This window comes from Bombus vosnesenskii, unplaced genomic scaffold (genome assembly GCF_011952255.1).
Source record: "Bombus vosnesenskii isolate JDL3184/JDL3185 unplaced genomic scaffold, Bvos_JDL3184-5_v1.1 scf7180000016261, whole genome shotgun sequence".
Lineage (NCBI taxonomy): Eukaryota > Metazoa > Arthropoda > Insecta > Hymenoptera > Apidae > Bombus > Bombus vosnesenskii.
In genome coordinates, this window is record NW_022884330.1 from 1083824 (window position 1) to 1108982 (window position 25159).

Sequence of the window (25159 nt, forward strand, 5' to 3'; positions counted from 1 at the left end):
AAACAGAATTCATTAAATGAATACTAATAACTGAAGATAGGAAAAAGGAACTATCCTTCATTAGTACGTTCAAATGATAAATTTGAGATTGGATATAGCAAATACGCGTAAATTTCAGCTTTCTAAAGTACACAGAAACCGCGTATGATTCGAAGAATTATTCAAATGCAACATTCCTTATTCAAGACTAAAAGTTCTCGATTCTAATGGTCACATCTAAATTCCGTAGCCATCGTGTTTCACTAATCTTCTAGAGATCTCTTATCGCCTCTTTTCTCTCATTAAAGGAAATTTTATTTTCTGTTAACATACTTGAACAAAACTCGTTAACTCCGTGGTACGAGAATTTTTCACGGTGTAAAGGATATAGCGGCGAGTTATATCTTTTAAAAACTTCAGAAGCGGCGGCCAGGGGCGCGCTTAAATTATTTTTAGTTGCCCGGCTGTTCGTATCGTGTTCACCAAACTCGTAATCCCATTATGGTGGCAGAAGGCAGAAAAAGCGTCTTCTGAAGTCTTTTCATTGCGCGACCGCGAAAGAACAGCCGGGGCAGGACACACGATGAGGAAGAAAAAATTGAAGCGGAGCTGCTGGAGATTTTCTCAACAGAAGCAGCATTCATTATTTCCGAGAATCAAGAGAGCTGACCGCCCTTCTCTCTTCTCTTCTCCTTGTCTCTCCACTCTGACCGTTCTGTCGAGAATTCGATACCCAATAACGTTGACCAATCCCAGAGCCTCGAGTGGCGCGGCGAAAGGAACAGAGACAGGACGATAGGTTCGAAGGGAAGAGAAGCAAGAATTTAAGAAAACGAAAAAATCGAAGAAAAGAGGTAGCAAAAAGGGAAAGAGCGCGGACGAGGGCCAGAATGTTAAGAAGCCACTCTACATTGTACGTCATAACGTAACACATTGCCAACCGTTTAGAAGGAATCTCGTTTTCTATCATCATATTATTCATAATTAGACTGCGGATATTTATACAATTTCATATTTTTATAAATATAACTAAAAATAAAGACGATCGTATTTCACGTATTAAACGTTACAACCAGTGTTTTGGATACTTTACATATTTTTGCATATTGCTTTGTGGCGCCTTTAGATTTTCATCTAAATGCATAAAAATCCACAGTCTATTTATAATAAATAATATTTCGTTCCCTAGCTAACAATGCACAACAGATTCAGATAGTTTATACGAATCAATTTCTTAGAGTAGAGGTTGTCGTAAAAGTTTTATGTAAGCAGATTAATAAACAAACAAAATGTGTTCAAAATTTGTATAATATATCATGTATAAATATCAGATCGATCAATTTCCCCTCGTAAAAACATCCTAATAATATCGAAAGATTCCCGAAGATCAAACTTTCTAGAAGTTTCTCGATGTTATCGCAATACACATCTGTTCCAAACGACATTTCCTCAAACCACCACCACCACCACCACTACTGTGAAATTCTCCACGCATCATTGACAGCAACGAACATATTTCATGCGGTTAAGTCGAACGAAACGCCGCGAGTATACCAGTTAGTTCGACAAGAATATACGTAACTAGGGGATGGCAATACAGGGCAAAGGAAAATATGAGCTGATATGGTGTGGTAGCGCCAGCGAGTTCGAAGAAAGAGGAAAAGTCCGACGTGATCGGGAAATGCAATCTCTCAAGTCAAGTGCTTTTTCTAGCTTTCCTCGTCTACGTGACTCGCCTAAATCCTTCTCCGACGATGATACACGCGGAAAAGCGTATTTGAGGCACGCGTCGACAATCTCAAGTTTTAATGAAATAACGAATCTGAACAGATTTCTGTCTCTCTTCTTTCGCTTTTTCTTTGTCAGATGACCTTAAGCTGTTTGAATTTTCTATGTAAAAGAACAAATAACATTTACCCAATAAGACAAATAATTTTTCTGTGTCTTTAAAGCGATATAAGAATCTTTGTTTCGGTGGGTTTTATTTTTCGATAAACCGAAGAATGACGTAACAAAGACGCGCGCAGGGATTCGAGTTCAAACTGGTTATCAGAAGTGAATTTCTTGCCTGATTAAAACGGCATTACATAAATACTTAAAATCGAGATGCGATAGTTTGACGGGATTAGGTAATCAGGATAGGGTCATCGAAAGATAAGTTCGAAATCGGTATATCCAAGAATCCTCCCGATACAGCCAGAAAAGAACCACACTTATCAAATCATACATTCTACATTTACACCCTTAAACGTTATTAGACAATAATTTCTATTTACATCGCTGTCACTTACATCTATTCGTTCGTTCTTTAATAAAACCACGATATTAACCCTGAAGTTGGCACACGGAGGCCTTTCATAATCGTAACAGGATACCGGTTTTGGTTACTGCATTGCAAACTAATTGCAAGTGGAAAAATTCCTTAACGTTTCTACGCACGTTTGAACTCTGAATACTCTGAAACTACATACCAAGTATTTCAACTATTGTACATATCATGTATTTCACTGAGTTTTTCCAGAATCATTTTACGTATTCAAAATATGTAAAAAAATTCTCACAACTGAAAGACCGCGGTGCGATGTACGTCAGACTCAGATACATTACAATTAGTTAGGGCCACCGATTTAGCTCGATATTCCTTTCCTTTGGAATCTGAAAGTTAATAACATTAATAATGATCCTTCATAATGCGATCAACTAAAAATCGAACTGGCCACAGTACTCGTTCGTGCAAACGGGGCTTAAGAGCCAGCGTACAACACGTACTGACGGTGATAGCATGACGGTAGTGGTAACAGTTGTGGTGGTGTGGTCTCAGACGGGCGCGGCCCGTCACGGTGGTCGATGAGAGAACGAAGGGTTGCTTGGCAACCCTCACACCCCTGTCGTTCCGTGCACCAGCGGCGGCAGCATCCCCCGTAGATTTTCGTCGTCTCAACTTCCAACGATGCTACGCGACGCGTATAGACCAATGAGTGGCGCGGGGTGGAGGGCAGAGTAGAGGGGGGTGAAGTAGAGTAGACTAAGAGAGAGAGGGGATGCGGAGAGGGGGAGGTAGGAGTCGCGGGGGCGATGTAGTTAGCTTCGAATGTAACCTGTTGAGCCGTATTGATCCCGACGTACCTAGTCGGCTGCTCCCGCCTTCTCCTTCGACGACATTGAGAGAGAAAGCGTTGCACGGATGTGACTCGAGCAGACTTCGCGAAAGGGGCAGTAACCTTGCATCGTGTAGCGGACTCTCTCTCTCTCTCTCTCTCTCTATCTATCTATCTATCTATCTCGATGGGTCGTAATTGCCGCGCGATCCTATCCCTCTTCCTTCCGCTTTTCTAAAATGCGATTTTCCCTCCCCAGGAGTAACGACGAGACACGGTGAATGATTTTTTGGATAAACCTTTCACCACGTTGAAGATGGGACGTTTACAATGGGAGGACGCTTTTAATTTTCGGATAGAAGTATCTCGTGATTTTCGTTGAGGGACACGAGATGTCTGATGGTTCTGACTTTGGTGGTAAGGGCTGTGATAGGTACTTGTATATTTCATTTCTAAGAGAAGCTTTGATTTTGCGTAAGCGTTAGTTGCGATTACATTTCCCTTGTTTTATCGTGGTAGTCGCAGTATTCGCAAGGCTTTGGTAACTAGTCTAGGGATATTTTTAATTGGTTAAAATTCTAGCTAAGTTTAATTCGTAATTCAGATCGTGTTATCGAAAGAGGATAGGGAAAAAGGTGAAACATATGCTATTCGTACTAACGCGTTAGAACATTTTCCCTCTTTTCTCTCTCTTTGAAAAAGTACTGTAAATATTTGATAACTAGGAGCTTTTGAACCGTTTAACCAAACATAGTTCTTTAACAATGAAAGAAAATGTGAATAATTCTCTTCGATCTTTTTACGTAACGGAACCTAAGTACAAATAAGCAAGTAAACCGCGCAACAAATAATCGCGTATCAACTATATCAATCTATATGATTAACGAGTAGCAAACGATCACTTAACGGTTGCATAAAACGTTTTAACAGCCTAACAATTAATTCGATCATCTTCAATTCTCCAGAGCAAGATTTTACAATGTTTCTTTATATCATTTTCTCCTGTCGTCTCCGTCTTTGACGCACAGTGCGGTTGTCTCTTGGAATATTTTTCACGTTAGATAATTGCGGCGCTTTTTATCGCTACATCAAAGAGAAGAGATGACTTACCACACCACCGCCGGCGCTGTGAAGCACGAGACTCTTTCCAGGCGTCAAATTGGCCAGTTCGAACAGCAGTATGTAAGCAACAGTGTAGTTCATCGTGATTGCCGCTGCATCGAGGTAACTCATCCCGGCTGGTAGCGCGAAAACGGAGGTGGCCGGCACGGAGACGAGCTCTGCCCACGCCTTGTGATCAGGAAGTGCGACCACTCGATCGCCCACCTGAAAATAAGTAGTCAAATGTTTCCTGTACATTAACTTTATTACCATCTCTCTTTTTTTTCATCTTTAAAATTAGTACTGTCTTCGTACGCTTTTCTAAATCGATTTTATTGACCCTGCCGCAGTCCTTGAACATCTACGTCTCACTCTCGCTTTGCTTTCAATCCGCAGAAAGATTTTCAATGTTTTTTTCGAAACTGTAGCATTGGCAGAAGAAATTAAACATGTACCAATAACGATTCTCTTATATTTTCCAAAAATCTATGAAATTTCCTAACGATAGAAAAATACAATTCTGTTATAAATAACGTAAAAGACACAGAAGGCTTAATACGTATGTTTAATACATATGCTTCCGACGACTGTTTGGTGTAATCTCATAATATTTTAAAAATCTCTCGTTTGTGACTATCATTTGTGACAAATTTGAAGTTAGAGTTAGATTTTATGTTAGGTTCAGGTTAGGTTATACATCGTATTAAGTTATACATTAACACGTATAAAACGAAAGAAGGTTATAGATACTATAGATACTTTCACGCGATTTTCAATGATGTAACGTTCTTACAATGATTGGTATGAAGCCCAGGGCACATAACACGTATAGATTATGTAACAATTCGGCGATTGAATTTGAAAACCAATTCCATTCGATCTGATAAAAATTTCAGATTCGAAAAATTGCGCGTTATCCCTGTTCCCCAGCAGAACGAAATAGGGATCCACTTCGTATCCCCGAATTTAAAAGGTATCGACTTCCAACTCCCTCTATTTACACCCTCCGTCGTATCCGTACCCCAAAGCATATTTCCTAAATTTTCCAAATCTTTTTACGAACCTATCACGATCAAACAAGTATTACAAATTATTATGGTCGCGTCGCTTCGTCATCGATCTTCAAATATCTGTACACAGGGGCATAACGCTTGCCGCCATCGTTGCAGCAACAGCGTGATATAACGCATCCCGATAATTCCTTCGAACAGCGATTAACCATCTTCAAATGAGAACCCCTGCGGCAAGGCAGATTATCCCATAAAGAAGCGAGTAAATGAATAAAACAGAGAGAGGGAAGATCGCCACATATAAACCCAACAATGCCAAGAACTCGAGGAAGCGAGCCAGAGGGGAAGGAAAGGTCTGGGTTAGAGGGCGCTGCGTGCTCGAATATTCCATCTCGAAAAGCTTCCCACTTTCGCGTATATACTCTCTATACAGGATGTTTCAAAAATAGGTGGCCAATCTTCGGTACTGTATTCTACTCTCCCTCAGGAAGGGAAAATGTTACATAAACATTAGTCTCTGGAAAATCTTCCTCTTCGAGATATAAATACTCCTTGTTTGTTTCGAAATTTTACGTGCGTATGCTGTTACGCATAACGACGGCTCGTGAAAATATCCAAACATTTACCATACGAAATTTCTATAGATATACCGTAATTTATTACGCAAAACATTTTGCACGGTCAATTTCAAAATTAGAACATTAGAAAAGCGCTAACTAACGAAACTTTATTGGCGTTGTTTGCTTTATTTATTCGTTTCTCGATAACAAACAACTTCACGCGTGTAATTTATTTCTCCAAAACTGTGCCGGTTTCAAAAGGTGGAAATTCGATTCCAGCCACGTATCCAAACAACGAAACCGGAAATTTCTAAAGAAGCGGAGAAGTGATCAGTTTGACTCGTATTACGCGTTATTTAGATTATTCCTATTGCAAGGTAATATTTCTGAAACATCCTGTATATGCCGTATAGGCTGGCCGGTCGTTTACACGCGCTGCTCGGATATTTGACCCTAAAGCCTTAAACCTGGCATCTTCTCCTCGGTTCTCCCCCTCGTGACCTCGAGCAGTTTCGCGAGTCGCGAAAATAGACCACCCCAAGATGCGAGAGACAGAGAGAAAGGAGGAAGAATAGAGTTTGGAGAAAGAAGCGTTTTCCTCTGGCGTCTACCAGAGTACCCAGCTCGAAGAGTACCGTGGGACTCCACCCTTGCGGAAAGATTAGTGGGTGAAAAATTCAAGGACGACGCGATGGACTGAACGCGGAACGACTATTTCGAGAACGAATTTTCCTTCGGGCGGGCTACCGCTTTGCCGCCAGACGTTTTCTGTCTGAGAGTGAAACGATCGCTTTTTCTTGCTTCATAATGAGCACCGGACGCGTTTTTCGTTGAGAAACCTTTTTCCTTTGACGGCTTTTTTTCTTGACTTTTTTCACCGACTCGAAGGAATGGTTGAGCTCGTAGAAAGAATTCTGTTTGCTTACGAGAACGAAAATATAAATTATGACTGACTGTAACTTTGCGTGTATTTATCATAAAGCGAGTAAAACAGGAATAAATACTTACATACGCATTTTCTTACGTTCCGAGTGACAATCGAACGGTTGAAAATCATATTGGTTTGAGTCAAGCTTTTGAGAATCTAGCTTCTCAAATCTGGAGTCTGGGAGTCGCGTATTTCAACTCGTCAAGGTATCGCCCTCTAATCTCACGGTCCATTAAATTACAATTCTATTCTCTGTCGGAGTACGTTTCTACAATTTAAAGGAGTGTAACGATTCGTGGGTAACGATAAACGCGGAATATCATTTTATGAGAAATATCAGTGAGCTAATTTATGGCGTTAGAATTCTCAATCCTTCGTGTGTATCTTAATCGATAGATCGTAAATGTCTATGCTGCTCTATATCTTTACGAACGTAATTACAGAAATGGAATATCGATAGAAATTTGTTTCGCCTGCTAAATATAACGAGCGTTCAAGTACTTTAAATATCGTACATATCGTTGCATGTTGTACATAGATTTTTGGAATCTTAAATTTCTCAAAAGTGCATCAACAGCCGCAGTCTATCAATCGAGTCACCACAATCTACTCCTAGTTATCTTTATCGGAAGAAATTTCTCTCCGTCTCGTTAAATACGACAATCAAAAACTGAAACGGTTGATATTTCACGGATAACCACCACGTGGCGTCCGGGGCAAAACCATCACGGGAGAAAGATGATTCGACAGTATAATAACGTTCCTAAGCGTGGCGTCGCTTTTTCCTCAGTGGACACAATATTTTCCATGACACAACGTTGCGTTGGCTCGATATGTCGCTGGGAAATATTAGACGTCGTTTCTGTCCGGAGGCAACCATGGAAAAATCGATAGGAATCGAGCCAGCTCAAAGGAATAACTATCGAGACTAGAGTATATTACGTTGCAGGTGAAAAGAACGAAAGTACACGCCTCTTTTTTTCCCCTTAACACAAATTTGCATTTATTATCATATCAAGCGATTCTTGAGCCACCCTTTCATACATATTTTAGGGGATTGTTGATGCAGATTATACGCTGTTATGCCACGAATAAAAGAGCTACACACAGATAAATATATCGTTTTAACACTGACCTTACCAGACCTGGGTCACATGAACGGTTTCGACATTTAATTTAGAATTGTACATTTATTGTTATTTCTATTGTTCGTCTAACTTTATGTAAATCCTGTTATTAACAAAAATTGAGAAATCGATTAATCAGATAATATAAGAATTTACATAAAGTTAGACGAACAACGATAATAACAAATGTGCAATTTTACATTAAATTTTCCAAACGGTCACTTGACCGGGTGTGATAAGGTTAGCATTAAATCGCTGATAAACATTTACCTATTAAAAAACTTTTGTTCAAAGCATGAAAGATGTTCCAAGGTTGGTGGTTGGAAGTACACCATGGGCGTAAATCAAAGAAAAATGCAATCAGAAGTGCGTGAGAATTCGAAGGGGAGAGACTATGGAAAAATAAATAAATAAAATAAGATAAAATAATTCTTCGTGAAGATTTTTAGAAATTATTTCGATGAATCGTTTGAAATTCTTCGTTTGACGTTGATAAGCAAAGGTGATGATACTTCGTTGAAGATTTGAATTTGATGGTTCGCAGAATTTGGATAGAGCGCTGAGAGTTGAGAATAAGTTAAAGATAACTGCTTTTTAAAGACTGTTCGCCGATAAAACAACCGACAAAGCTGGATGTAAAGTTTTCTGGCTGGGATGTTCCTTGGTTCACTTACTTTAAAGTTCTCCACGCCCTCGCCAACTTGCTCGATGTCACCTGCGCACTCGGATCCCATAATGAAAGGAGTTTTTGGTGGGGAATCGATAGCGCCCTGTCTGGCCATCAGATCTTGGAAATTCAATCCACTGAAAAGACATAGAAATACATTTTATTAAAAAAAACCTGCTATTAATGTAAACACTCTATGTACGCATTAATACAGGTACAATGTTGAAGATAATTCGACGCATTAACAAACTACCTCAGTCTAAGTGTCCTAATACTTATGGTTAGCACTGTACATTTCTTTTTACCACTCCGTAAAACAACCAATTCTGCAAACACGAGCCGCGAGTACGATCGATGATATGGATTAACCGTATGACGTAGGTATAAGTTTTTAAGTTTTTAGTACTTTCCGACAAACCGACGCTATAGTCAAAAAAAAAAAAAAAAAAAAAGAAGAAAAGAAAAGAAACGAGGGCTAATTTGGTAAATCTATTTTTAGTGCAGCTCCTCATAGGTATCATTGTCTTATCGCGACAAGTATATTTAGTAGATATAGTTATATACCATAGTAAATTTATCCTCGATATTCCGAACGATTACGCCCGAAGAAGAGACGATAGTCCTGCATCGTCGCTAAAATTCTCTGCAATTGTCCTGCATTGCCGTTATATTCTGTGATAGCATCGGGACAAAAGAATAAAAGTACTGTACCACTTAGCAAAGCTTATCGCATTATGCAGTAACGGGTACCGTAGACACGCGTGCCTGTCCGCTTCTCACGTAATAACGTCGGAAAGGCGGCAATCGATGCAGATAAAATATTCGTGGGCAGTATTCGCGCCGCTTTTCCAGGAAGCAACCTGAACGAGCGGCGTCAGTACTATAGGAAGCACTGATAAAGCATGTACCGGCGTTGTTTCACGGTCCCCGACGTGGTCGCCACGAGAGAGACACCGGTTGTGCGTTGCGTGCGACGCCAGGCGTCGGTCTAGGCGTCGTGGCGCCTCGACTTACCCTCCCCGTCTGTCAGTCGCCACGTAGGGTTAAACAGAAGCTCGAAGGTAACCGCACACGTGTATTTATACGAGGCGAAACGGAGGCACAAGTCGCGTGGGACTGCACACGCATCTGAAATGTTCTATTTCAGCCGCTTTTAAAATCCCTTAAGCCGCGTTCATATTAGTCACGTTGTTCTTTATTCTGCGTGTACAGTGGCTACAAAAAGTATTCGTACGCGGCTGCATTTATTTTTTTTTTTTTACGTTACCTTTACCTCTTTTTTACATCAACTTTATTACTTATTCTCAGTTCATGTTGAGTCGTATTAAGCGAATGGTGAAACTTCTCTACGGATCGTTTGAGACGATCTTTACATTTTTCCTCGTCTTTTATGTGATTCTTTCAACAGAGTCCTCGCCGAGACTTCTTCCTCGTTAACTCTCCCCGTAACAATATCCGTCGAGAATGACGTTTGTTTCTAATAATTTCTGTTTCGAACGTTCATGCGATCGCGGCTTAATGACGCGCAACACTCACACAGAGACAGAGGCGGCGTAGTATTACACCTCACGCGCGTGCATTCACGTGCGGCTCTGTCGCCTCCTCGGGACTCGTACTCGAGACTATCATTCCCCGGAACTCCGGAACTGGAAAAATTCTCTCTCCCTCCGAACAGTCTCTATTTTTATCCTTTACGAGCGTACGCGGCAAAAGAATTGGTATCGACTCGGTTGGCGTGACTGGATTCGAATATGAATGTTTCTCTCGTTTGTTACGAAACTGCGGCCATGTACATTTTAATAAGAGCGAAAGATTCCTTTGATTTCTCTTTGTCAAGATCTCCGATAACATTTGCTATTATATATATTAATTTCGTGTTAAAATGTAGTTCAAGAGACTTAGGAGCGAGCGAAAAAAAACAATATTTCTCCCTAGCTTAGGTTAATATTTGACATAGCTGGTACTATCTCCAGGTAGACTGACCTCGCAGACGTAGCTGTCCTTGGCCTCGGAAAAAGCCAAAATTAGAAATGGCACTTAGTAACGCGGAGAAAGAGATTGGAGAATGTTCATACAGAAAGGGAAGTGATGGGAAGTGGTAGAGGTCTGCTGTACAGTTGTCTGGAACGGAAATGGGATAATGCAATTGTCCCTCCTATCAGCGGGGGATTACTCAGTTCTCTACAAATACACTCGGGGATACAGGAATTTTAAGCATGCGAACAGTACACTTGCGCATGGCTCGCCTTTCATAGCCTCGGCTGTTACTTATTGTTAGAGTTAATACTAATCTAATGCGGCGAAAATGATATCGAGAAAATCATCGAAACTTCCTGTCGAAACCACTATATGTCAAAAAATTCCAAAATATAGATTGATCGAGAAGAAAGAATTATAAAGTTTTATGTTAGTGTGATGTTGGGTCGATTTCCAAAATACGTAATTCCAAAGTAAGTAATTGTAGGAGAAAAATCGAGTCAAATTGCGCGGGAACATCGAATCCTCCGCTACCATTTTCTCGTCATCCATTCTCTATTTTCTAGGACGTCATTGGTCTGGAAACGAATTTTCAGCGAGTTCTCTGATTGCGAGATGTATGATAAAGCTTTATCGATGACCTGTGTGTGTCACATAATTTCCTGGGAATGACCAGCGCGATGAATCATTGTGCTTGAATCGAGAAATATCACGCAAGAGCGATAATAGACGAGAAAATTGTCATTGTTATCTGAATAAAAAATATTTAAAACAACGGGCCAGGAAATTTCTGTCGAACAATCATATCGTTCAATGTTATTCTGCTAAAAAATTGTGTGTAAAAATTTACTTTTGTCAGATAATTATTCAGAATCGAACGAACTAAAAGTAACAATAGTTTAGTAACTGGTAGTCAGTAATTTTCCATTATTTCAGTTAAACGTAATAATTAAAATCAAATAATTACTCTCCAAATTATACTGTCGACACTAACGAATCGCACAGGTCGTCGATTACGATGTAGTATAATGTAATACATGTCCTCAAAATAACATATGTCGTATATTATACATATATAGTATGTATGTATTATGCTCCTGCAATTTGCAGTGAGTCGCGAATCTGTTGGTCGAATTATCAAGCGCAACATACAAGCAGATCTCGTACAACAATTCTATACGTAATTATATATACGATTATGTATACAAAAAATGGTCACTAAAACGTTTCTTTGTTTGTCTCGACCACGTCGAAATTACGTCGGAGTTTGCCTTCTATGTAAGAAAAAGTAAAAGTACATTTTATGTTCTACTAGATTCACGACTAATTCTGACATGACCAGTCATCGGACATTTCAATTAAATTCTTGGAAGTTTCTTCAATAACGAAACATCCTTTCTGCTTGGAAGAATTCATTCTATCGATACACGTTATTTCCATGTCATTTGATAAAAGCCTCACGTCTATGATGAAAGCAGCATTCAAGATGAAAGCGGCCTGATCGCAACGAATCATGAAACGCAATAATTTCACCCGCTAAAGTTATCGACAGCAAGGAAATAGCATCGAGTTACGTTTCACTTTGTTGCGGATTTAATGGATTTCACCAGACCAACTTCATTTTCTCAATTTATGAATTGAACGAACTGTAACCGATAAAAAAAGTCATAAATTTCATATTTCATGCTTCGATTCTCATCCGATACGAAGGAATATTGGAAATAAAAGTATACATCCACGTCACAAGTGGCAGCACCGTTTCCGTTAACCAATGTGGATACTTCTATGTAAACAGAACGATACAAGTTAATCCTTCGGCGAACATATACACAGAAAGACATCATGGGTAAATATTCTATCGAGTAGAACAAACATGGCGGATCCACTAACGTCTCGTCGCAAAGAAACGAATATACGCGCTTGAACGAACAAAACCTTATTTCTCCGTGTAACTTGACCCGTCAATATTACAAAGTTAAAAGAAAGGAACAAAGGAAATGGTACGAGAAAAAGATAGTACGAAACTGCACCGTTTGAAGTAATAGGAGAATCGCTACTACGAACAATTTTATTCTAATGAAGTGAACAAAAGCAAGATTTAGTTGAAGTCAATTATTAAGGAAAGACTTATACACGACGACTATGATGCGTGATCTTCTAATTATCTTTTTGAATATATATAGTTACATCTAATGATATAGTTTTTTATTCTGTACAATGAAAATGCTGCTTAATGCGTCATTATTACCGACAACCGGACAAATTGTACGTGATTTAAAGCCGATCGCGTGACACAAAACATTTTCATTCACTGAAAGGCGCTTAATCTTCCATTACATTCCATATGATTTATCGCTTGTTGTTCTCAATCGTTCGACGATTCAGATTTGAAATATGCTGATTCGATACATTGACTCACGAAGGTATTTGATATAGAGAGCTTATCGTAGAAAGCTATCATGTATACGTATATTATCTGAGCTATACGATACATGTTAAGATTTTATTAAACATTGTGACGGAACCATTATCATGATTATATTGGTAAAATTTGGAATCAATCCGAAAATGTACATAGAAGTTACAAGGCATACGCAGCAAACATGAACTTGATAAAAAATAATATAAAATACGAATTGTTGTATGAAGTTGTCTTGAATATATATAATAAACAATTCCAGGAAACTTTACCGATATAATCATAATAATCGAGTCTCATTATGGTACTAATGAAATTTCAAAATATTTCGTACACATAATATATTGACAAAAGGCTGCTGTGTATGTTCAAATATTTGCGCAAGTCGCAAATTATAATCATCATAATTCAAAATTAATTCGAACAATGCGTTTTATCGTTTACACGTGTGCGTACGTAACACGTTTATACGTTTTGACAAATATTCGTTTGTTTCAGCGCGGAAGTATTAATTACGCTAGAAAGCTGTACAGGCGTAGACAATTTTGTAGGAGTTATAAAATTTTGCAATCCAACGATTTCCTCCCTGCATTTCATAACGAGGAACAGTTATTTTCCTTCGCTTTTTGTATAATTGCCAGACAATTTCTGGAGCGTAACACGAATCGCATACCGGAATTCAACCGAAGATGGAATTCAGCGCTAAATCGAACGGGAATATCAAAATACCAAATATAGTTACTGGATGATAAGATACGAGAGTACCCTGCATTTTAGTTGTTGCATGATTCAGTTCAAGAAACTCGTGATCAGTGAACTAGTATGTTAATTCTTTCAGAATGCTTTTGAGATTCTTATAATCGATAGAAACAAGCCTCTATATCAGAACCTAGTTCGTGATGCCTATATATAATCAATTATTTTAGTTTACATTAAATCATAACGAATAATAGAATAACATAACATATATATTATCAGAATAGTCTATCATATATTACGATAGAATCATGTATTATAATTTTCAAATTCTCGTTATGACAGTTTACAAAGCTTCGATTATCAATGATTGCGTCATTTGCATGAATGTTACACAGTTAACCATCAGAAACGGATTTGTTCCGTTCTGATATTAAAATCGAGCATGAAACGAGTTCCCAGCAAAGGGCGAAAGGGAAAGGTTCCAGGAGTTACGGGACTACTACGTGAGGCACGATTCGCGATCGCTTAATTCCTCTAAATTGCATGGAATTGAGGGGAATAATTTTCTCCATTCTTGGCACCGACCAATTGTACGGGAGGAAGAACGGCGACCATCGTGGACGACGACATGCAACAACGCACCCCAGGGTCACGCACACCATGTGCGCGAATAAAAGAAGACAGTTAGAGGACCCAGAGAAAGGGAGACCATAGGACGAAGGGGAACAGAAAGCGAAAGGGATGGAGAGTGCGAGGAGGACGAACGAAAAGGGAGCGATGAAGTAAAAACATAAAACAAAGAAGTCGAAGAAAATAGAGAGGGCAGAAACTGAGAGAAAGTTGGAAAGAGAACAAGCATATAGCTGTTCGAGCACTTGAGAAAACCGATAATACTAACCATCGTATTATCAAGTATATAGTAAAAATAGTTCCACAAAATAAAAATTGATAGATCGCCATTGATTAATTAAATCAGTATTATTAATCATTGATGTTATTAAACCTTTGTTCCTCGAACTGTAGTTCAACTCGACTTTCGACCATCGAGTCCTCTGAACGCCGCGATCCCTCTACAAACCAGACCGTGAGAGAACGCACTGAACCGGGAGGAAGCACGCGTAAGTGTGCGTGAAGGGACAAGTATAAAAGAGAAGCGAAAATATAAAAGAGAGTAAGTACGACGAAGAGCGTAAGAGATTTATATACGTAGTGACAAGACCCGTGTATTAACAAGAGATCGCATGAACATGGATGAACCCGTATAAAAAAATACGTAGAAGAAAAAAGAAATGACTGGATATCGTTTATGCGAAGCAGTATCGCCCAGTCATTTCAATTGCTATTACGTATTGTTACGTGATAGATGGCAGTCGGATAGGTTTACCTGCAGGAGGAGCGTGGTCGTCGGTCGTTCAATCGATCGACAGGGAAGACATCAAGGCGCCTGCGAAACCATAACCTCCAAGCAAAATCGCATGCACGAATCTCGCGTGACTTGATATATACACACACACATATATATATATCAAAGTGAAGTTGATTCAACACGCAGCGAAAGTGCAGTCCGGCTGTCTGACGATGTTCATGTTCGTACCGCAATTTCTGCGTACAGGTTTTGGTTAGGTTAATACTCGCACGTCTAGCAATGAATCCTTTTAAACTTTAGACCCAGAAATTAGTTTACAAGACTTTAAGATTTCTGGTTTCTTTAAATCTTTTGTGATTAATTACATTCCACTGACAATTTCAAGATAAGATCCGGATTAGCAGATAAGACAGATTAATTTATGTAAATACGTATACATGTGTATGCAGTCGAAATCCGATTAAGTGTATGCAAGTGTCAAGACGAAATTTTTGAAGAGACTTTCTTTCTTACTGAAATCGTTAATATGAATATCGATCCAAGAATGCAAAGGTTTGTCGTTAAAGCTAGCAATCGACGGAGATTATAGAGAAATAGAAAACGAAAGTCCATCGATAGCTTAACATGGGCGTAATTGCATAAATAATAATAAATATTAGAATTACAAAGCGTGAATCTAAAAAAGACTCAGCGGTGGTAGTGCGTTGGCTTTCATAGGAGCAGCCAACATCGTGGCATCGGGTGGGAATTAAAACAGCATGTTCGAATCGATTCGACATATCCTACTCGTCTAATTTCTTTCCAACGAACGTCATTTATCTTCCCGCACGGAGAGATGTGAGCCGTTTATCTGGTCACGCGTTTGCATCTGCTATAAATAAATGCCCAATCAAACATCGATGCAATACTATTAATGACTTTATACTTCAAAACGTTACCCAATTTTTCCGATTTTCTGAAACATTAATGTGATGAATAATTGAAATAAATTACCAATTACATCGGAGATGACCTTCATTACCAATGCCCATTGATAACTTTCATTGGATCCAATGTAAGTTACATTATAGAATTTCAGAAACTCTTTTTAATACTTCTCATTAAATTAAAATTGACCGACGTCTTCTTGCTCTTAAGTCATCACCGTGGGACTTACGGTCAGTATGACGTTAACCCATGACAATTAATATGCTTCTAAGTAGGAACGCATTACCCCCAATTATCGCTGCTAAGACTTCCATGCAGCTTCCTTAAGCGTTTATAAGAAATATAGCGATGATTATTTCCAGTCTACTCTATACTCGTCATCAGCAACGAACTATTAAACTATAACTGAAAACGTTCTGCTACATTGATTTTATAAAAAAAAAAATATTTTAATTAACCATCACTTTCTATGCAAAATAGAAGTAAATTTCAACTTCTTAATAAGATCTGGAATAAGATATTGCTGGTCACGTGACGTGCGGTAGGCATAGTGGGGCGTCGTTGTAGGTAGTGTAATTATTGGTACAAAGGGTCAAAATACGACTAGTATTTAAGGAGTGGGATACACGCACCTAGTCGCAGAACAGGCTGCGGCAATCTTCGGCTAAATGAAGCATACATCAGACGTCTTCATGACGTATGAGGCGTCCAACGATTTGTTTACGAGTCACTCTCCAATCGGAACTCTTTGTTTTCGTTGTTGTGTTGAGCGCAAATCGAGGAACTAACCTCAACGTTTGTATATATCAACCGATTAAATTACGACGAAACGATCATGAACCATGATACCTATCTACGGGTTCTCTACAGCGAACGATGAACGAGTATTATTCTAGATAATTCTTCTAGCATACATATATACAAAAATAGTAATTTAACATTCGAATTAATATGCACAAAACAATCTGTAATTCAATGTTCCATCGACATTTCAATGATATTAGTTAGAAAATATTTTAACAGTTATAAGCGTAAAAGAAATTTTTGAAATTGAACGACCCACGAGATGTCATGATTTCTTGTAGGTCACCATCGCGCGTTGAAAGAATGGAAAAACACGAGGCACAGAAACAGCATGGAAAACATATCAGCAAGCAATAATTATTTTGCACGATAGATGACCCCGCCGTCATCATGGAGTTATCAATTGTTTTCAAACTGGGCGAGAATACTGATACAGAAGCTCTTTGTTATTTTTTATCGTCTTCGTTGCAACCACCATATGTGCGCGAGTCCCGATCAAGACGAATCGCTTCGTAAAGGGTGGTTTCCCTAGCTTTTTCTATGCACCAGGCATTGACCTCGATGAATGTTAAAGCCCGCGATAACATGTGCCACATTTCTGAAGGGAATTAATTGAAGCCAAGATAAAATGAACGGATAATAAATTGACCTTTACGAGAAAATTCTAGAAAACTATCACAATTGTCAGTCACGCTTTCTTGTATGATACAATACATATATGCAATTTGAGTCATGAAAATCAATACATATAGAAAATATTTACGAATATATTACATGTATTATAGAAACTATTTTGAAATTTCAATAAAATATGACTGTCAAGATTAAATCGGTAAAGTTCGAAACAAAACAAAATGTACGAAGACAAAATGTACGAGATATGTATTTACAGAAGAAGCATACGTTTCGCAGAGATCCCAAAATTATTTACATTGTCGATTATCCAGTATATTAGATTCATAAGAATTTATTAGATTATTAAATTTATATGGATTTAGTTAGATTTATTTCTATAAGTGTTCAAATACTTCCGTAAGCACTGACATGATAAATTAAAACCTAGTAGCATATATTTAAAGCGCAATTTCTAAAAACATGGTTTGCCCTTCATGCCCTTAATGTCAATTTCCATGAGCTCTACTCTGGCTATCAGAGGGACACCCATCAATCCTCATTCCCACGAGTTCCTGCCTAACCATCGATTCCTTCAAATAGATCAATCCTGTCCACAATTGAAACCCTCACGTGGTTCGTCATCTCCCCTCTGCATGCCTTACTGCATTTGTATTCCACTATACAACGTGGTATATCACTAGTAGCGTATACATACTATTCCAGACCAGAAGAGGGGAAGGTTAATTTGCTGCCAGGCATAGCTTGGGCACAGGACTGAAAATAGATCCTTCATTCTAACACCAAATGTGTCTTGCTTTCAAAGGACACAGGAAACTGGGGAACAAAATTTTTACTCCCTACTGTTTCCTTTTCTATTTCGGCCATTGCCGCTGCTGTTAAGTACTTCTTCGAATTTGATACAGGATTATTGTTAGTGCTGATCCGCAAGTGGTGGCCATCTTTCGACGAGAATATTGATTAGAGTAGTCGTCGAGCAAACAAAAGAATTCCAACATAGTAATTCGATAAGCCACTTCCGTTTCGCTTTACAGTCTTCGGATGTAACGTTTGTTCTTGAATACTTTTTGCTTCTAGATTAGGTAATCTACCTTTTTAGGTTACTTTAGTTTCCAGTCCACGATTCGAACGAGGTTAATTACGTAGTTAGGTCTATTGTAGGTGATAGTCATTTTCGAATACTAAAGACAGGGAGAAAGAATTTGTCACGACCTGAATAGGCCAATTGATTTGAGTAGCCCACCGGGAAACGAAAGATCCGGGTTTGCATCCAGGGGTTCGGTTAATTCGTCGCATACTGTATGTATCATTTCTTCTGCAACTGGTGACCTCTACGTGTTACAAAATCAGTTTATAACGACGGTTAAAAAGAGAGAAGATAAAGTTCAACGTCCTGTTTTTGAGCCAAAAGCTACAATATGCTACATACTTTGGAAGTTTAATTATAAACAGCTGTATATTACATTAATGCTAATATGTTAACATATGGTAGCACGTATTATAAAGAACATCTATTCAATGGAAATATATGTGTGCTGACGTTTAATAAGAGAGTGGATTAACAAATTCTATCCGAACAATATGTGTCCAGCTTAAATAGACAACGAATGGACATGGTCCACCAGCGATAGAAGATTACGAACAAAGGGAAAAGCGGAAATCATGTGCCACCGCGTAAATCATCCGTGAATACGCTGCATCACGTCTAATTACACGGGACACTTACTTTCCTCTGATCCTGAACATGAGAAATGCACGAGTTAATGTCAAAAATTAATAGTACCATTAAACATTTTCATAATTAAACAAGGACAGCTAGATGTTTAAAAGATATTTATTTTAAAGATATCCGAAATAAATTATTAATCTTCTTACTATTATCGGCTACATAACATTAAAGATTATTCGAAGGTTAACTACCGAGAATAATGTAAATAAATTACTAATTTTTGTATTATTATTGACTATATTTAATATAAAATATTTGTTTTGAGGTTAATCGTATAGGGAATATTGTATAGGGAATTATTATTGACTATATTTAATATAAAATATTTGTTTTGAGGTTAATTGTATAGGGAATAATGAAAGTAGTAAATTAAAAAAATGTTTCTATTATTGGCACGTTTATAAATATTTCATAGGTATAATCTATTAGAACACCCGGTACATGACTGACCAGATGTAGACGCGAAGAATTGAAACGGTAAGAACAGCTGCGGTTCCAAACGCGAGCTGTTATTGTTTTTCTGACTCATGAGTGGCAATAACGGAATGTCAACAGAAGTGTCGCTTCTGTTCAACTGCGAACTATTTTCCGACGTACTTTCAAAGCAACTGTGTTTGACAGCCTTTAAGAAGAACCATTATTTCGCAGTATATTGCCGATCAGTAATATCTATAGTAGACAGTAAAGAGCTACATGTTCTGCGAAATACAAATCCCCCTACAAGTTAAGAAATTATTGAGAGGAGAAGAAAGATATGAATTCGAAAGATAGGAAAGGTAGAAATGACATAACCTATTGTTCGACGAAAGCTTTAAATTGAAATTGTAACGTACAATTTTTAATTTATTTTTGACAATAAGTAATGATTTTTGTCGACAATATTTTAAAAAAATACAAACGGATCGATATTGTAGAAAATAATTTATATCCGACTGAAAGAGCATTTGCTGAATCCCGAAGTTCAGTCTGAAGAGTGGGGTTCAGCTGTAATAGGGGTAGGGGGTTCATGGTGTTCCATGAATTTTGTGCGCATGCATCCGTAATCCGTGTGCACTGCGTCTGTACGTGTTTGTGCGTTTGTGTGTGTGTGGGAGGGGATGTAGAAAATACGGGTGTGGTTCGATCAATACGAACATCCCATGGATCCATCGGTGCGTGCCTCACACAGGTATACACGTTTGTTTGAGGTGATTCACCTCAAATTGTGACCGTCTATAAAAGTTATTTCAGTTTAAAATCCTACCTTTAACTCCTTATCATTACGTAAAATATATATCTTCGAGAGTTAACAAATCTTTAAGATAAAGTTGCAACGCTCAATACCTGCTATACTCAAATATTGATAATAGTAATAATATTGACAGAAGTCAATTTTTCTAATAATTATTGTAGCTATTATATATTGTATTGTATATTGTATTGTATTATATATTGTATTATATATTGTAATAGAGGAAGGTAATAAATTTTGAGGTTAAGAGATCATAAGGTGTTCGAAACCTATATATTATGATTATGATCGTATTTATTACATTCTAGAAATTATCAACAACTTTATTATTACAAAGGAAGAAATGTAACGAACAGATGTTCGACAGAGTTATTTTTAAACCTAACCTATAGGACGTGTTTGTGTGGGTCTCGCGCAGAAAAATCGTCAGTAAAACCCGACGGAAATGAGGCTTGCACGGAGAAGAGATTACGGTATATCGACTGTTGAATGGTATCCGTTCAGTTTCCCATAGCACCGATATTAAGACCTCGTTAATGTGATAAAGCCGGTTAGTCAGATATAATGGCGCCTTTCATTAAGCACGTTGAAAGGTTGCTTGGTAAAGTTGGTGTACAAATACCGAATATACATATATTCCTATCGTGTAATCTAATATACGTTTTGTCTTGTGTATTGTGAGACATAAAGTGAGTTATGCCCACGACTAATTTCGAGGTTTCGTTTGAACAGCAAAATTAAGTGTTCCTATAAGTACTTGAACGTATTAAGGCGAGTACACATTGGCATAACTTTCTTTCACTATTTTATACATATATCATAATATGTATATATACATAAAGGTTATAAAAGTTTTCTTTACTTAAACATTTGAGGGCTTTATCTTACTAAGTCAACCTAACATTCTAACATTTCTCAATTATCAAAAATTGTATATGTTTAGTTTTATCATTAAACGCATACAATCCTAATCCCATTTTTCTTCCTTTTATTATGCTTAATTGTTACACAACGCAATCGCGTAAGAGTGAAAGGGGACTAATTTTCCAATAAATCTAAAATACTTTTGCGATAGCAACAGAAGAAATTATGGTAAAGGAAACACGCTGTCACAGAGCCGGAATTAGGAAGGTCGAGTAGCGTTTGCTTAACTGGTATTCAAATATTAGATCGACAAATATTGGGTATACTGCTGCTTATTCGCGTAAAAGGCGTACACTGACCCACAATTTCAGGTCATTGTAACTTATCATACACAAAAGTCTCCGTGTAGGTACACTTTATGAAAGAAAATTTACTTTTATTAAAATGTATGTATTAACCATAATATTAATTACGCAGACTATATATATATAGAATATCATGTAGAAAAAGAAATCTAAAATCAAAGAGTAGAATTAGAAAACAATTTGTGATTTCATGAAAACCTGTCATAATTAACTTAACATTGATTACAAAACTTTTATTCTACGAATAAAATAAGAAATTCCTGGCCCGTGACGTTAGAAACAATTTTAATTTCATGTCTTTAGAATGTTGTCTCTATGGATCGGCTGGATATCGGCGAGAATATTTTTTGAAAAAGAAAACGCGATTTCAAGAATCGGTTACCCTGGAACGAGTCCAGCAGCGATTCACGAGTTCTCTCGTAACGAACTTTAAACAATAGGTTTATACACGGGGAAACTACACGCTCTAATCTGCTTATTGTAATCCACTCGTGAGAGCGAGCAAGCGCAATTTCAAACTGATTTACCAGGCGCACTAGCTACGGATCGATTTCTTCCGCGAAGGTTTGTCAGGATCAACCCTTCGTGTGAATATTAATTAGATGACGAAACCGTAGAAATTTCCCATTTTCCGATATACATTGAAATATTGGAAGTTACCCCTATCATTTACCTTTCAAGCATAGTTATATTATACAGCCTGTTAATAATGATATAACGACTAGAGTATTTGAAATTGAATGTAGGATGGCACAAAGAATATGATAAAACGTTCTTCGGATTCGAAACAATATACTGTCATTTGTATTGAATTTTCTTTATCGAACATTCACAAAATAGAAGACGAAGTAACGATATTAAAATATGTATCGACAAAACGTCTATATCATCCCCGTTTCATCGCGTGAAACGGTTATGAGCATATACGCAGTGTAACTGAGGATCACAGAGGTTGCTGTCTGAATCACACGCTTCACTTGTGACACACAACTTGGGCTGGAACACGATAGGTAACGTAGGTATGCGCACGCACGGTCACACCGTGGAAAATTGCATCTTAGAAAAGCACGCGGATGAATTATCGTGTTATACTAATTCACTGTCCGACGATGCTTTGCGCATGCAGAGTATACACCTCCAGAAACGTGGTTCATCCACCGTGTTAACATTTTCAACCGGAAAATAGCACGGATGAAAGCGAGAAAAAGTTTCATGCGGAACGATACCAGTTTGTATACCTCGAGTACTGCTCTAATGAAATTTACGACGTTATTTGCTATTCGTGTTTCCGCGCATAATGCAAACGTAGTAGGATATTTCCTTTATGTATGTGCTTGTAAGTTTGCTCCCCCCCCTCCCTCTCCCCCTCTGCTTTTCTTTTTCGTGATTATGAGAGCATGTTTGACGGAGTTTGAGAGAAAGCAACGATTGTAGGCGTGGAAATGCTTTCAGGTCGAATTGTAGTAGATTACACATGTTTATGCGTTTATAGTAAATTTACATATGCAAAATTGTGCAAGTTACACGTAATATGTAAAATTATATCAAGTATTTGAGATACCGATTGTAATACTTAGAATTTAGAAGATAAAACAAATCCTTCTATGGATTCTATATAGAAAAGAGGGAACGAATCGAAACATTAAAAATTGCCGCGTGTAAATAAAATTTATCTTATCGCTGATTCAACTGATTCGCTAGAACTTTCGCTGGCATAATCGAGCGCAATACCGGCCCACGATTGGTAAAATTCGTTTTTATCGCGATTTACAACGGAGAGAAACTTGGTGTACTTAGAAAGCGCAGTGGAATAAAAAACGTAGAAAACTGATCAACACAACAACCGACAAAAGTTTCTTTCATGTCGTTATCGATTCTTCGAAATGCTAGCTTAAGGAATGTTTTAGACTAGTTTTAGGTGAAATTATTTGGGTAGAACTTTTGAAAAATAAAAGGAAGAGATCTATAATCTTAATTGGCTATAAATTAAAAAAATTATGAAATAGAAAAATTACTAGGCTTAAAATGGCGCTATATATGTTATTAGAAGTATACTCTACATAATACCGTGAAATTTGGATAAATCCGATGAACTGCCAATCAGTCATTTCCCAACTTCATAGCGGTGACTCATACGTGCAAGTGGGGATCACTATCCTCGTACCATAATTTCTCATAGTTTTATTCCCCTTTATCTGTTGACAGTCTCACGTGTACAATTTACGGAAAGAACGGTCGTAAAATTTATTGAGTCTATTTGTTAGAATCTCTTCCAAACTGACCTCTTTCATGATTCTATACATTTTTCTTTGAAGCGTCTAACCTTAATCTATCAAATTTTTCGTTTCTTGTAATTGAAAGAAATAAAAAGAATTGGAAAAATAAAACTGTTCATTTTCTCTCGAGAAGGGTACCCTGTCTAATTTTTACCCTTCCCGCATCTAATGAACCACTCGTAAATTATTTCATGTATATTGTTAAAAATTAAATACCGCAACTTTATATAACATAAATCGTTTTCTATGTGCTTTCAGAATTTTGTTGCTAAAAATAAATGAACAGATAATTATGAAACAAAGAATGTAATTTATAATATTATAGATAGAGCATCATTCAAATATAGACAATAACAATACTCATAACTATATTTACATATAGTTTTTAAAATTTATTAACGAATAGACTGTTGATGATTGGAGTGAATCACCAATACCGATAATCTAGCCTGTAAATAATTTTTTCTACGTTACATTTACTTTTATATTATTCGTATTATTCCTAACAAATACTCGTTGTGCTGCAACAAATACGCATTTCAATTCCTCTCGTTGGCTGCCAGCTAACGATCATTGGCGCTTGCGGAGATGGGAAATTTTCAAATGAGAGCTGAATTGTCCGGAGTCTCAATCACTAATGTCTACGCGTCAGAGACGAGACGTTTCTCTACGCAGGCATGCCAACCTGATGACCAACGCTTGGAACGCTTTCAATTTTCATCCCCTTTCAAATTACTTTAGTGTACTCAATTTTTCTAGACAATTCTTAACGATCGTTAAAACACGAAACTTTTGCCAAATCGCTGCATATGTGAACAACAACTCTTCTTATAGTCAGCATCGTATAAATGAAAATTTGTTTCATACTGAAAATTTTGTCAGTTTCCGTTGTGTTTTATTCTAACCTCTAATCGAAAGCAATTTTTAATTTATTACCTCGGAGAGTGAAATTATTGTTACATATATATTTATATTACGTAGTATTATAAGTTCTCGTTATAGTTCCTCCAAAAGGAGTATCCATTTGCTCATTAAGAAATAATCAAGAGTGCTTTCGATAATACTCATTGACAAACATTTTCTAAAGACAATCGAATTACCTAGAGTGGCCCGGATTTCTCTCCCAGCGATTTCAAGCGAGGCACTCTTCTCTGGGCGCGTCGCGCGCATACGCAGGGGTGCCAGCAGCAGCGTGTAACGAACGTCTGTAGTCGTGCAGACAAATTCATTCGAGCAAGCATTGGCAGCGTGATATCTTTCTATGGGGGCTATTTTCTCATCAATCCCAATCGCTTTTATGAAACGTGACTCACGCGTGAAAAGGTCCGCACGCCTTTGGCGAATCCGATTCTCCCCCTATATTCGCTTTCCTTCTCTACTACTCTCTCTTTCTGTTACA

At 37.7% G+C, this 25159-nt stretch overlaps 1 protein-coding gene and 1 long non-coding RNA gene across 2 annotated transcripts in view; both read right to left on the reverse strand.

Annotated features, from left to right (window-relative positions):
- The window catches only part of LOC117241902 (synaptic vesicle membrane protein VAT-1 homolog-like), a 33019-nt gene that overhangs the window by 3549 nt on the left and 4311 nt on the right, over positions 1 to 25159 (reverse strand). The window contains exons 2-3 of the mRNA XM_033508168.1: positions 8478 to 8607; positions 4188 to 4403 (exon numbers count right to left, since the gene is read on the reverse strand). Coding sequence (XP_033364059.1) covers positions 4188 to 4403; positions 8478 to 8607 — 346 coding nt within the window. The remainder of the gene's footprint in view (positions 1 to 4187; positions 4404 to 8477; positions 8608 to 25159) is intronic.
- On the reverse strand, positions 4 to 3750 carry LOC117241909. The gene is made up of 3 exons (XR_004495138.1): positions 2749 to 3750; positions 2541 to 2634; positions 4 to 2442 (listed from the first exon to the last, which is right to left on the reverse strand). It is a non-coding gene; the product is annotated as an uncharacterized LOC117241909 (long non-coding RNA).